This window comes from Rhinolophus hipposideros, assembly GCF_964194185.1.
Source record: "Rhinolophus hipposideros genome assembly, chromosome: X".
NCBI lineage: Eukaryota > Metazoa > Chordata > Mammalia > Chiroptera > Rhinolophidae > Rhinolophus > Rhinolophus hipposideros.
In genome coordinates, this window is record NC_138046.1 from 116,450,144 (window position 1) to 116,464,719 (window position 14,576).

Here is a 14,576-nt window from a genome sequence, read left to right on the forward strand (position 1 = left end):
TCTTTCCCTTTATGGTTAGTGCTTTGTATACCCTGTTTTAAAAGCTCTTTATGAAATTCCGGAAGATATTATCCTATGCTTTCTGCTAGAAACTATTGTTTCACCTCTCACATTTAGATCTCTGACCCATATTGAATTAATTTTTGTGCAGGGTAGTGATCCAGGTTCATTTTTTTTCCACACGGCTATCCAATGGCTCCGTCACCGTTTGTTGAAAAGACCATCTTTCCCTGCCACTGAATTATGATGGCATCTTTATTGTAAATCAAGGGATCATATATGTGTGGATGTGTTTTGAGGCTCTCTATTCTGTACATTGATCTATTTGTCTAACGTTAATAATACCACACTTTTAATTCCTGTGGCTTTATGTCATGAAATCTAGTCCTCCAACTTTGTTCTTCTTCAAGATTATCTTGAGGGTGATAATCGTGGTATTATCGTGATACTATTCATTGGGACGCACACTCACAATGGGTGTGTGTATGTACGTTATTACTCAGTAAAAGAGTAAGTAACACAAAAGGGACTTTCGGGAGGGTAAGGGAGATGAGATATTGAACCCCTTTCAAGGAATCAGAAATCTAGCAACACAGGAGCCTATGTGATAATAATCTAGAGCTGTCTCTATAGACGGAGTATACAAGCTCCAATCTGTCATGGGCCCCACCTCTTGTCCCCTATCACTGAGGCAGATGGGTCAATGCCACTTTCCTTAGTCCTGACTGGCTCCACTCATTTAAATTGCTGCTTGGATTCATGGACTAATTTAGCAGAGCCTGTTCATGTGGCTTTGACCCTGGAAAGGGATGGCCCTGGTAATGGTGAGGGGAAGGCTCCACGGCTCTGGATGATTGAGGGAAATGGAGGGAAACCTGAGGGGCTCCTTTAGCGCAGGTTTTTCCACTTCAGCACTACTGACCTTTGGGGCAGGATCATTCTCTGTGGTGGGGCTGTCCTGTGCACATAGGACATTTACCCCTGGCCTCTACCCACTAGATGCCCCTCCAAGTTGTGACAACCAAAAATGTTTGTAGACATTGCCCAGTGTTCCCTGGGGGACAGGGGCAAATTTGCACCCAGTTGAGAACTACTGGCCTAGACCTAGAACAAAAGAAACAGGAAGGGCAGAAGAGAGATCGGCAGTACGGGTATGGGCACCGGGTCCCAAATATTGGCAGGATGCCAAAGGTTCCCACCTGCTCCCCTTCCCTCAGCCAGAAGCAGAACAAGACACTTTGAGAGAGAAAGAGTGGACTGTGCAGCCTGGAGCTGTAAACAGGACAGAGGCATCACAAACTCCAAGGGGCATCTTCTGCATAGAACGCAATGTGAACAATATCCCCTGGAGTTGGATGATGTGGTCGCCCTGGATATAAACTATTTACGAGCCCCCATCTCCATAAGGATTCTGAAATTCTGCCCCTTTCCCATTTCTCCCCATTGCCCATACACAGACACCCGAACGCCTCCTGTAAATGATGCTTAGGGGGAAATAGATGGCTCACCTATCAAACTAATTCCTAGGAAGCCAGAGCCAGAAGTGACTAGGATAAAAATATCACTTCTTCCACCATTACCTCTGCCTCTCAGACTGAGATGCAGGCTCTCACCACACGTGGGTTGAGGTTCAAGCCAATGTCATTTGCATTTCAAAGGCCCGGCATCACAAATCTCTGTATCTGTATTTAATTTCATTCCCAGAGCATTATCTTTCCTCCCCTTGGCTTTCCGTCAGCCTTGTAGCTTTGATTAAGTCTAATACAGGGGTGGAGGCACATGTTCTGTTCCAAAGTGATGTACCCAGAATGGGAGTGGTCCACCCCAGGCACAAGAATAAGGGATGCATTCTCTGCAGAACATTTTAAAACAATAAAAAAAACGGATTAAAAGTCAGTCTGCTCCTATTATCACCATGCACTAGGAATTCTAAAATGTTTTAGACACTGGTCAATGATAAAATGCTCCTCCCCCAATGAATATTCTGTTGGTCTATGTTCTAAACAATTACTGTGGCTATTGTTGTTTTAAATACGTATATGTAATTTTATGTCTATAACATAAGCAACATTAGCAAGGCATAAATATTACATATATACACATGTAGTATTTATGCCTTCTGCTGATGTTGCTTTTGTTTGTGATGCTAGAGAACACAGTAAGTCGCTATTTAACATCGATAGGTTCTGTGACTAAGCAAAATGACGTAAAATGAAACCAATTTTATCACAAACTAACTGATGTATAAATAAAAGTTAAGTTTCTACAGCGTCTCATCAACATTATAACAACACAACGTAGAATAAAATGACGTTATTTAAGGACCTGCTTGTACTCAGGTGATTCTTGAAAATTTTTGCAGTTTCTGTGCCAAATCCTTTTTTTCTGCCAAATCTGCTAAGAGGATTTCAGGGCAAATAATGGAAGGTATATCTGAGTTACAATCTTAAAGATCCTTTTTAGTCTATGTTTGAAACAAAAATGGAATGAGGGGAAACCCACTCAGATGCCTGGAAATGCTAATGTTCACACTTCCAGAACACCTCATATTTGAAAAACAATATGAAGTGGGAGTTTGCCATGGAGACGTTACACTTGGAGCATTTTTGCCCCCAGGCTTGGGAATATTTCAGAATTGTTAAATAACCTCAACTGAGAACTCTTGTTCAAAAGGAATTGGATATTTCAGCTTCATTTCCAAACTCTATTTCTGCACTTTGACAAGCCTTCTTGCCAAAAAAAAAAAAAAAAAAGAGACTTTTACCTCTCGGTCATCTTGGGGCCCCTGATTTCCCCGACCAAAAAAAAAAAAAAAATGCTGAGGATGGAAAAAGTCTCACGTCATCCAATGGGACTACTGCCTACCAGGGTTCAGTCCCTTGTGTTCTGGGCATTGGTCCTTTCTCCAAGTACACGCCAGAAGACATGTAACAAATCAAACAAACAGGCTGGGTTTATGTTAGAAACACTAGTTTACAATCTTCCAGTGAAGCATTTCCTTTTTAGGGGACAGAAAAAAACTGGGAGAACACAAATCACTCCTGGAAGATTAGTAAAGTGACTTCATGCATTTGTGCTTAAATCTCAAAAGGGGCTGTAATCTCAGGGTGCTTTATGTCTTCTCATGATGTGCAAGGCCTTCCCATCTGGTCTTGTGTACAAGTCTTGCCATTTCCCGCCCCCCCCCCCCACATGCCACATCCACCCGTGCTATCCAGAGGAGAATCTTTTGCAGTTCCCAGAATACCCCACACTCTTACCCTCCCTTGTCTTAGCGTACACAGCTCCCTCTGCCTGGAACACCCTCCTCTTCTAAGTTAATGCCTATCCATTCTTTTAAGACTCTTGCATGAAGACTTCCCGGATCCCTAGTCTGAATTGGATGCCCCTCCAGTGTGCTCTTTTTCCTCCTGAGTTCACAGCTAGACTACATTTCCCAGTGTCCCTTGGAATTAACTGTTGTCATATGACTAAGCTCTAGGAAATGAAATATGCCAAGATGTGTGTCACTTCTGTGAAGATAAATTATATCCTCTCCACAATGTCTCTTTTCTCCACACACTGGCTAAAAGGAGAAAACTCTCTAGCCCTAGAGGAAGAGGGAGGCACACACGGGAGGAGTCTGGGTCCCTGCATTAGCATAAAGAAAATGGAACGACTATGACCACCCACTCTGGACTGCAAGGTAAGTGAGAAATCAGCTTTCACTGTGTCAAGCCACTGAACACTTGGACTTCTTTGTTACAGCAATTAGCTGACCGTGACTAACACATCATAGCACCTATCCCACACTGAACTGAAATTCATTTGCAGGTGTCTGTGAGCTCCTTGAGGGAAGGGATTCTGTCTTGTAGGTGTCATCTCTAGCTCCGATCACCGTGCTTGATACACAGTAGGAACACGGTAAGTATCTGTGGAAGGGAAGGAGGAGAGGGAACAAACTCATGAATGACACTGTAGCACATCAGTCTGCCCTGGAAACATTTTTATCCTTTGCTCTGAATTAGCGGAGACCCTGGATGAGTATTTTGCTGTTGTGCATGTTTCCTTGACTGTAAAACGGGGTTAGCTAGCTAGAAGTTCAGCTTTAGTGCGCATCAGCGTCACCGGGAGGGCTTGTTAACACCGGGACTGCCAGGCCTTCTCCCCGAGTTCCAGATTCAGTTAGTCTGAGGTGGGTCCCAAGACTTTCATTTCTAGTAAGTTCCCTGATGACGCTGAGATTGCTGGTCTGGGGACCCATTTTGGGAAATGCATGCCTAGACAGTCTCAGATCTCTTTCATCTCTGAAGTGAGTGACCTGGTGACCCGCACCAGCACTTGGGAAAGCTCAGGGCCTGGTGATCTCCAGTGTTAAACTTATGAGACAAATCATGGATGATATGTCCAGAGTTAGTTTGGCATTTGGAACTACCTGATCAGAAATACCCTACATGTGGCCCACCATTTACATCTACACTACAGAATAAAACCCCCACCTTTTGGAGACTGGTGCCTCCTACAAATATTCAAATTTTAAATGTAAGAAACTGCAACTGAAATGCCAGATTACTTGGTCAGGATTTTCAAGCCAACTCTTCCTGATCCCTCCCCTTCACCCTTACTCCAACTAAGGACATTATGATGGGAACATTTTTCAACAAAAAGAACACCGACAAGATAAAGCAAGTAACCTGACCCCAAGCCACGTTTTCAATTTAGTGGATCTTTAAAATGCACTGTGAATTAGCAATGATTTTCCATGACTACCTGGTATGTACTATGCACAGATATCTAAGGACTAGCTCAGATCATGAGGAGGTGAAAATAACCTAATCTCAGACTTTGATTTAACTGAGAAAACCTCCAGCTCCTTTTAACATCACCTGCATTAAAAGCACGAGACCAAACGCACACCATAAATATACTGACACCAAAACTCTGTAAAAGCCACACTTAGTTATCATACATTTATTTTTAACAGAGCACCTCAGTTTCACATCATGTACATTTTCCAAAGTTCAAGATTCTTAACTTATGTTCTTCACAGACTTTCCAACAAGTGTGAAAAAGAGGCAGTAAGGTTAGCTTGAGTTTACAAGTCACAATCCAAATATAGGATACCCTATATTTATGTTTAAGATCAATATACATAATGTTCCCAATGCTTAACAAATGAATGAAGCTCTGGCTGAATAAAATATTAACACAACTTGTTAGCACATTATCATGAAAAGACAGAAGGCATCAAATATATATTTTGCTGTTACTCATTTTACCGTTCAATGTAGCTGTCGTGAAAAAATATACATGTTTGCTTTCGACGTTAAAATAGACCATCAGCTCATTATTTCTCCTGGCCCGCTGCTACAAAAACTAAAATGGCTCTTCCCGCCTTTGGCTCACTTGAACATCGTATTTGTGCTCAAGACAGAAAGGATGGCAGTGCTAAAGAAAAGGGTATGCTCGGCTCCCAAGGTGGGTACAGCTGAAACCCTCACACCAGCTGCCTTAAAACAAAACAGAACAATACAACTCAGCTGACCCAATCGTCAGACAACGGGGTCAGTGCATCACCTGAAGGAGCTTTGAGCTCTAGTCCTGTTGTCCAACAGAATGCCTGAGGGCAGAACTGGTACCTGACCGCTTCCTTACTGTACTCCCCCAAGTCCAATTCAAGCCAGTGTCCTCTGGTCTTCAGAGTCATAAGTCCACTTTCCTCAACCTCACACGGCCATGAACTTAGCTTAGAGCAAGACAGGAGAACTCACAAAACACAAAAACTAACCACTCCTCTATGTTAAGAGCAAAGCAAGGCTTCTATAACTGGAACAAGTCCTCTCCGTTGAAACCCTGCAATATCTTTTAGAAAAGGTTCCTTTAATATCATCTGTGTTAGTCAATGGAGAAAATAGCTATAGAAGCCTAAAAGCAACTATCTACCTGGAATGTCTTGCTCACACAACAGACTGGCTGTTTCAGGGAATGCTTGTAAGGCAGCCTCTGAAAGCCTATTTTTGAGGAGGGAAGCAGCTCTTAGAATCTGCCATTGCTTTGGAAGTCTGGCTGTCCATGTCTGTTCTTCCAGTTGCTGGGTCACATAACTAGATGCATTTCTCACTGCAAACCAGCAAAGCAGGGTGGCTCGCAGAGTAAGACCCACACTCAAGTATCCCTCAGTGAGTGATCTGTTGGCATTGGTGGGCAGTCCCCCTTAGCTTGTGCTGAAGCAGCAGCAAGGTATGCCAGCTCAGGATTTCAAGAACCCAAATTTCCACTTCTTATTAGGAGCTTGAACCACACTGAGTCACGATGCAAAAAACCCATAACAAAACACCACTAACTAAAGTGTAGATTCAAGTGATCCTTTGATCAGTTTTAAGAGTACATTTGAAACAGAGTAAACCAGTTGGAAAGAGAAACCAGTTACTAGTATTCTAACTAGAGGAGAAAAAGGCCCCTCAACGGATATTTCTTTCTGTTCACATTCATCATTTTCAAACCACAACCTACTGAGTCCTACTTGTCAATACTATGGAAAGACCTGGTTGCTATGGCATTTGAAATTTTTTTATTTGTTTAAAATCACATTCCGTTGGTGATATCTAGCCGGGGGGCGGGGGGCGGTGATTCTACTTTGTGTTGAACAAATGTTTTTAGCTCTAAGGCGTTATACTACAATTGAGATCTTTCGAACTACAGCTTAGAAGAAGACATTTGTAAAAGCTTGTCTTAATTGCAAGAAACACATCTCTGTTCCAGATTATTTTCTTATGGATCTTATGAGTATACATCTATTATTACTATGATTGTGAGATCACTTAAGAAATAGACAATATCATCTAGAAGCAGACTACAGAATCAAGTCACATATGAGAAGAATGCATCATAATAGTTCAGACATTGGTACGAAATCAAAGGAAAACTCATGTTTTTGATCACTCACCCTAAAGTATGCTGAAATTGAACATTTGCAACCCAAGTAACCAAAGATATACTGAAGAAAACTATAACTTATTACATATTGAGTTCATTTCAATCACAGTAGTCTATTTTAAAAACAAACTCCCATAAGGAATATAGGAATGGAATCTATTCAAAGCAACAGCTCTCAAAAGTTCTGCCAAGAAACTCAGTAATTTATTGCATCATGAAAGGTGAGGTGTTTAGAAGAATAGTTCAATCATATTTTTCCCTTCAGATTTTATTTTTTGTATCAATCCAAGAGAAATATCTAGATCTAAAACTCATTAAAACATGTTTTGATATTTTAAGACTGATATTTTAAGTACATAAAATTCAACTAGGTACATAGAAGAAACCCTTCTAATCTAATTTTAGCATTGCTAGAGGCTAGAGGACCTAACTTAGAATCCATAAAATCATGCTGGCAGTACAACTCTGCCAGTAGTTACCTCTTTCTATGGATTCTTGGGCTAGGAACTGTGGTTTCTCAGGACCTCAGTTTCCCCACAAACAGCAAAAGATGGGTACAGGTCCTCTCACCTCAGACTTTCTATTCTCCAGTGACAGGAAAATGGGCATAGCTTCCAGTTAAACTGCTCTCCCAGGCAGGCCCAAAGCACTTCTCAAATATGAATAAAGCAATTACATCCTTCCAACTAAAACAAATACCTGCCTGGAGGAAACATGTACCAACATTCCAGATATCTACCTTTGGGGTTTGCTTCATGTCTGCCGGAGAGGGAGGCTGCAAAAGCAGTATGCCACATACAAGAGACACTGAGGTACCCAATACAACTGCTGTCAACTCCTACTGTGCTTTCATCCTTGGGAATACAGGACCCCTATGGAGAGGACCACTTAACAACAAGGTTATTAAATCCCCACAGATGGAGGCAACACTGGCCTTCTGTCCACAGAATTCTGCCCAAGAAGCATGTCTAATTTTGGAGTAGCTTCATAGAAGAGGTATAATGGTGATTTCAATAACCCAGCCTTCCTATAAATCACAGTAAAGGCTCAGAGAGACATTATCAGGAGTTGTAATCCTAAATCGAAAGTGCACATCCTGAAAAAACAGATACAAGATGAGCACTAGTTAGGTAATAATAATATGTAAGTATAAGCATGTATATGTGTTGGTATTTGCTTTTTAATCCACTTCTAAGCAACTAATAAACTGTGGTCACTATAAGTCCAGTCACAAAGGTTGGGTATAGGTTATTATTGGTGTGTGCTTTCATGCAATGCCCACTTGAAAGTATTAGTGAGACTGCGCAACTCATGGGGCTTTGATTGTCCAATGCAAGTTTGTTTGTTTTTTCATGAAAACTAAGCCTAGTAAACAAAACCCCAGCCTCATGTGGCTCACTCTGGCGTTGGCTCAATGAGGAAGACATGTCAATATTTTAAAAATGCATGATAGAGAGTAACATTCCTTAGTTTATATGTCTGCTTACTATCTCGAGTGAGTGTATGTGTGCTGGAAGATTATCAGATAAAGTGCACATACTAGTCTTTCCTGGATTGAATGTAACAAAAGGCAAACATGGTATAAAATGTCTGCAACAAGGACACTGTTGATAAAATTTGTTGCAGCCCCCAGATCTCAGAACATGGGAAAAGAGGTTACCTTTGCACTGACCCATTCGTGATCTTAGGAAGGGCTTAAACTGATTCCAAATCCTTCCTACAGGGATCCCCCCCGCACACACACAAAAGGCAGCCAAAAGGAAAGACAAAGGGGAATAGAGAAATATTCAAGATTTGTGATTTTCAAAATCAAATCAATTCAAAAGCTTTTAATATGCGCAGAATAGAATAAACAATGTTTTTTTCCTTGGAAAAACATCATCTGTTTGAGCCTTTCTCTTCTGCCATTAAGCTATTGATAAAGCTTGCCAATGGAATAAGGAAGTATTAAATAAACTCCGACTTTTCCAAAAGCTGTCAACTCTATTGAAACCAATGGCTTAGTCTCACATGCTGCAAACCTATCCTAAACCACTTCACAAAGAACCCTAGGCACACCCCAGCCCTCTATCCTAAGAATGGGTGAAGTAGTAAAATGCTTAAGATACAGCATTTCTTGCCATCAATCTCTCAAAGTGATGTTAAAGCTGGTGTACCCTGATCCCTGTGACGGCTGGTCAATTCCCAGTTTCATCTTGAGCTTTCCAGAGATGCAGCAGCTATCAGAATTTCTATAGGATACTGACTTCTGCAATTCGAGCTCACTGTTTAACATCACTTACGCTGGAGTCAGTTGGACCCCTTTGGACTGCATATAAACCAATCATTTCCCAAGGGTACACTGCACAGAGAACCATATAGTTGTATATCCAGTATCAGAATTGGCTTTCTTTCATTATTTCTTCATACCCAATAATACACTCACAATCCAAGTTAAAATAACAGACAAAATAATTACCAGAGATCATTGGATTGTTGGTAACAACCATTTCCTCCCTTCTTCCCCAGTTTGAATACCTGGGTTCAAACAACAAATATTTATCAATCCAGTCTCATCAGACTCTCCTATTTGATGTGTAGTTCCCAAATTCATGCATTTACAGATGTGTTATCCCATGCAGGGTAAAAGTAGAGATCTGGCAACTATTTATTTAATGTGATTGGGCAAGTTAAAGCACATTGCTCTTGTCCAAAAATGTACATGAAAGGACTAAGTTATCTGGGTTGACGGCCTAGCTGGGCCAAGTTCAACAGATCACTGACAAAATGTCCACTTTACAGGGGTGTAAAGACCCAGAAAGTCTTTGACATTCAGTAGAAAACAATAGTCATGTATTATTTATAGCTAGATATAATATCAAAATGGCACTAGAGAAGCAATTTTTGGCATGTGGTGGTAGAGGGCACAGCGCCAGTCTAAATCTGATGCTTTTGTTTTATTTTAGCTTTTGTTTTTATTATCATCATGCCAAAGACTATCCAGTTAGAATTCCAATTATTCAGGAAACCAACCTACTGTACATGATATACATACAAAAATAAAACAAGCATCCTGAAGGTACTGGTTATAAGGTTTTGTACAAATCATAAATTCTTCAAATAAATAATGCTATAAATTGCTATTTGCTAGAAGGCTGATTTTTGGTAAGGAGCAACATTAACACCTTGAGGAAGTACTTAAGAATGGGAGAGAAATTCCACTAATAATTACAATTTCAAGTGTGATAATCAGCTGTATTTTTCCACCACAGTAAAACATACGAGTGAAGTACAAGAGAAAAGGTGACATGGATTCTATTCCGCTGCTCATAGCTTTTGACACAGTCAGACATAGATGACAAGTAGTTGGATTGAAACATTCGAAGGAAAGATCTTGGCAGAAAAGGTCACCCACTATGTTACTTGGACCTTAGGCGATCACAACACGGTGACAGGACGAAGTTGTTCCAATTGGTTTTCCAGTGCAATCCGTTCTTGATGAACCTCCTGAGTTGTATAAAACAGAGAGAAGAGAGACAAAAAAAACAGCAAAGGGGTCATTTCCTGGGTTCATTTCCTACTTCATCAGATATTAAAAAGAAACTTATAACCGGACCTACAAAGATTTAAGTGCCATATGGCTCAAGGATGGGTAGACTGGAAGATATCATGTTTACAGCTGGTGACTAGACCAAGGAAGCTTCACATTTTGTCATCTCGCAACTCCTCTCTGAAGATGATGAAATGAAACTGACTGAGCATCCCACCCCACCTCCACTCTCCCGCTGCCACTTCAATCTCACCCTCAGTTTTAACAGGATCAGTGGCTGGCAGAGAATGCTAAAAATGAAAAGACTGATCAGGAGGGAGTAGAAAAGCAAAAGCAGACTCCTAATACTAAGAAGTAAGCCACTAGGGACTCAATTTCTAGTTCAGCCTCTGGTTTCGAATCCAGCACCATACTCAGACAGGTCTGAGGGATGAAAACGTACACTGGTCATCCCTCCACCAAAGTCTCATCCAGGCTCCTGCACAAAATACAGCTGAAGGTGTGACTTCTGGGTGAAAGGCAGAAAAAAGGATCAACAATATGCTATATGAGATTCAAATTTTCAGCCCTAACACAGATTTACTGGCAGGGACAGAGGGGGACACATAAAGGCTTTCTTAAGTAGAATAAAAGTGGGAAAGAGTTCTGTATGAAGGCTCAATTCTGAGATGCCCCACAAGAACCAAAATGCTAATAGCTAGCATAGAACTCAACAAGCATTTATTCACTCAGCTTCCTACCTGCCCATCCAACAGTCTTTGACCTCTATCTACAATGATTTTGCTCTAGGTGTGATGGTACCAGCAAAGAACAAGACAGATCAGACCAATGCCCTCATACAGCTTATACTCGAAAGGCTAGAGAAAGACAATAATACATTTAAAGAACAAGATACTTTCAGAAGGAAACAAATAAGATGATGTAACAGAGAGTAATGGGGAATCTGGGGAAAAGGTGGAGGTGGCGGTCAGGAAAGGCTTCTTGGAGGTGATGCTATTTGAGCAAAGACTTGAATGAAGTGAGGGGTGAACCATGTGAAGACATGGGGGAAGGATATTCAGGGAGACAAAATGGCAACTGCAAAGGCCCTGAGGGAGCGAACAAGCTTGGTGTTTGATGAACAAAAAGGTCTATGTGACCAGGGCAGAAGGAGCAAGAAAGATGTTGGCAAGAGGTGAAGTCAGAGAGTTAGGAAGGGGTCTTATGGGCAGAGTAAGGAATGTGTACACCATTCAAAGTGCAGGGGTGCAGCCTAAAGGGCTCTGAATCAGAGATAGCACATGGCCTGATTTGGAATTCAAGTTTTTCACTCTGGCTACTGAGTAGTGGGGCAAGAGTGGAAGCAGAGAGCAGCTGGGAGGCTACTGCATGGACCCAGGTAAGAAATGAAAAATTTCGATTAGGGTAGCAGCCATGAAGATGGATAGAAGTGGATGGATTCTGGATATATTTTGAATCTAGAACAGATAAAACTCGTTCGTAGAGTTGATGTAGGAGAGAAGGGAGGGGATTTTGAATTGAACAAGTGGGTGCCGGTAGTGGTATTGAGAACAAGAAGACTAGATGAGCAACAGGCATTTCAAGGAGAGGCTGGGGAATTAAGCATCTGAGATGTGCATGTTATAGACATTAGGAGAAACAGTTCAGTACGCAGTTGTAAATGGATGTCTAGCACTAGGAGGAAAGAGGAGTAGGGCTTAAAATATAAACTTCGGGTCACCAGGCTATGGATGGTCTTCAAAGCCATAGGACCATATGACATCATCTAGCAAAAAAATATAGAGGTTGTGAGTAAAATGGAACTGAACTCATGCACCATACTCATTCCCTACTGGAACGCTACTAAAACAAACCAAAAAATATATATATATTTTCAAGTCACAGACACACAAGGACAGGGAAAGCAAAAGGAAAGAGGTGATGGCAATAAAATTTGTAAGCTGGAAGGCAAACTGATGAATGGTAAATGACTTAGCAAATCCAAGAAAAATGAATGTGGGGATTCTACCAGTTTCTGAATATGTCTCTTCCAATTAAGCATTATGGAACTGAAGAAATAACCACAGGGATTCAGGAATCCACTGGACCCACTGTGAGGTGGACCTAAGCTATAATTCCACTGATCACCTGACCTCCATAAGCTCCAACTCTGATTGGTGCATCACAGTGACATTTTGGGTCTCCTGGAATTAGTGTTAGTTCAGAACCAGTGTCCAGTAATCCCCACAAAATCTGATTATTCCCTTTCCCCAGTGCACAGTCACCCTGGCAAGTAGTCACAGGTTTCTTTGGGAAAGCCTAGGAGAAAGATTAACAGTATAAAACTTTGGCTGCATAATGGGGTCATTCCGTCAGGTGACCCAGATGCCTCTTTATTCAAGGGGTTCTGCATTTGTAAACTGAAGAGTTTGGGAGTTGATTGAGAGGCCGTGAGTAGAGCTCTGTTTTGATGGTTAATCAGACTTGTATTCACTAGACCTGGAAGTTTTTCAGTCACAGATCAAGTAAAGAAAACTGAACTGTAAAGTAAGCATGAAGATAAAAGCAGAACCAATCTGATTTTACACAGAATAATCCCTGAAATACTCAAAATGGCAGCACCAGATACCTATGAAAGTAGGCATGAAAGAGGGCAGGAGGACTCGCTAAAATAAGTATTGGTTGAAAGTCTGCTTCAGAAGCGATTATATCTCCAGATCCTTCCTGTCACCATGGCAGAACGCTGAAGATTTATGTGTTGAAAAGGTAAAAGAGAGGACCCCGAAACATGCTATTAACTTCCAATGAGTGTTTTCACACTCCTTCTAAATATACGCGAAGAAGGACCACCAAATATTAAAGGAAAGCATCTAATGAGAAATACACACAACAAAATAAAAAAAGCAAGTATTCAGGAAGAAGGAAAACACTATCATCAAGAGAAGATATTACAACAATGAGACAAGAATAGGATACCATCAAAAAGAAACAGAACAAAAAATGAACTTGATTAAACAAGGGGATGTTTAGAATTTAAAATTAAGTAAGGAGGGGGTTGGGAAGAGGAAGAGGAGGAGGAGGACGAGGTGGAGGAGGAGGAGGAGGAGGGAGAAGACAACAATGACAATGACAATGAAGACGAAGATGACGAAGACAAAGATGACAAAAAAGACAAAAAGCAAAAATTAGAGAACTGAACTAAGTCCAATGTCTGAAAAACATCAGCAAGGGACAACAGCGAAAATGGCAGGGAGGGATAATCAACAGCAACAAAAGTAAAGCAAAGTGTCAGAACTGAAGAATATGGGTTTACAAATTAAAAGGCCTTGCCAGTATAGAGACCAATGGATGAAACTGATGTACACCAAAGGAGAGAGAGAAGGAAGGAAAAACACAATCAAACAAAATACAAAATAAAAATAAGGTCGCATACAAAGATTCATAAAACAGAATGAAGTTTAACATTTTAAAAATAATTTTATTCTTTATTATATGCTAAAATTGACTTTTTTCTTTTAGTGAACAGTTCTATAAATTTTAACACATGCACTGACACCCACAAAGAGGATACATTTCCAATAAGCCAAAAGCTCTCTGATCCTACTCATTCATATAGAAATTCCCACCTCATACATAACCCTGGACAACCACTGGCCTATTTTCCAGCACTATAGTTTTGTCTTTTTAAGAATGTCAAGTAAAAGGAGTCATGCAGTACATAACCTTTTGACACTGACTTGTCTCACTCAGCATAATGTCTTTGAGGTTCATCCAACTTGTGTGCATCATTCCCTTTTACTGCTGAGTACTATTCCACTGTGTGAATGTACCAGAGTTTATCCATTCATCCTTTGAAGGACATTTGGATTGTTTCCAGGTTTTAGCTATGCCATAAAACTACAATGAACATTCATGTACAGGTTTTTGAGTAAACATAAGTTTTCAGTTCTCTAAGGTAGACATCCAGGAGTCGGACTGCTGGGTCATATGGTAAGTGTATATGTAACTTCATTAAGATACTGCCAAATGATTTTTCAGAATGGGGTACCGTTTTGCATTCCTATCACCAATGCATGACAGTTCCAGTTGCCAGCACTTAGTGTTACCACTATTTTCTGTTTTAGCAATTACAGTATGTGTGTAGCGGTATGTA

The 14,576-nt window shown here is 40.8% G+C and overlaps 1 protein-coding gene across 8 annotated transcripts in view; it reads right to left on the bottom strand.

The window, feature by feature from the left end:
- Nucleotides 1–4,930: 4,930 nt before the first annotated feature.
- Nucleotides 4,931–14,576, bottom strand: part of REPS2 (RALBP1 associated Eps domain containing 2) — a 199,149-nt gene continuing 189,503 nt past the window's right edge. For 5 of the 8 annotated variants that reach the window (XM_081043422.1, XM_081043428.1, XM_081043424.1 and 2 more), the window contains one exon: nt 4,938–10,401. In XM_081043422.1, coding sequence (XP_080899548.1) covers nt 10,333–10,401 — 69 coding nt within the window. In that variant the 3' untranslated portion in view covers nt 4,938–10,332. Of the gene's footprint in view, nt 10,402–14,576 lie in introns of all 8 variants that reach the window. The other 3 variants (XM_081043426.1, XM_081043425.1, XM_081043421.1) reach the window with 2 other exon arrangements.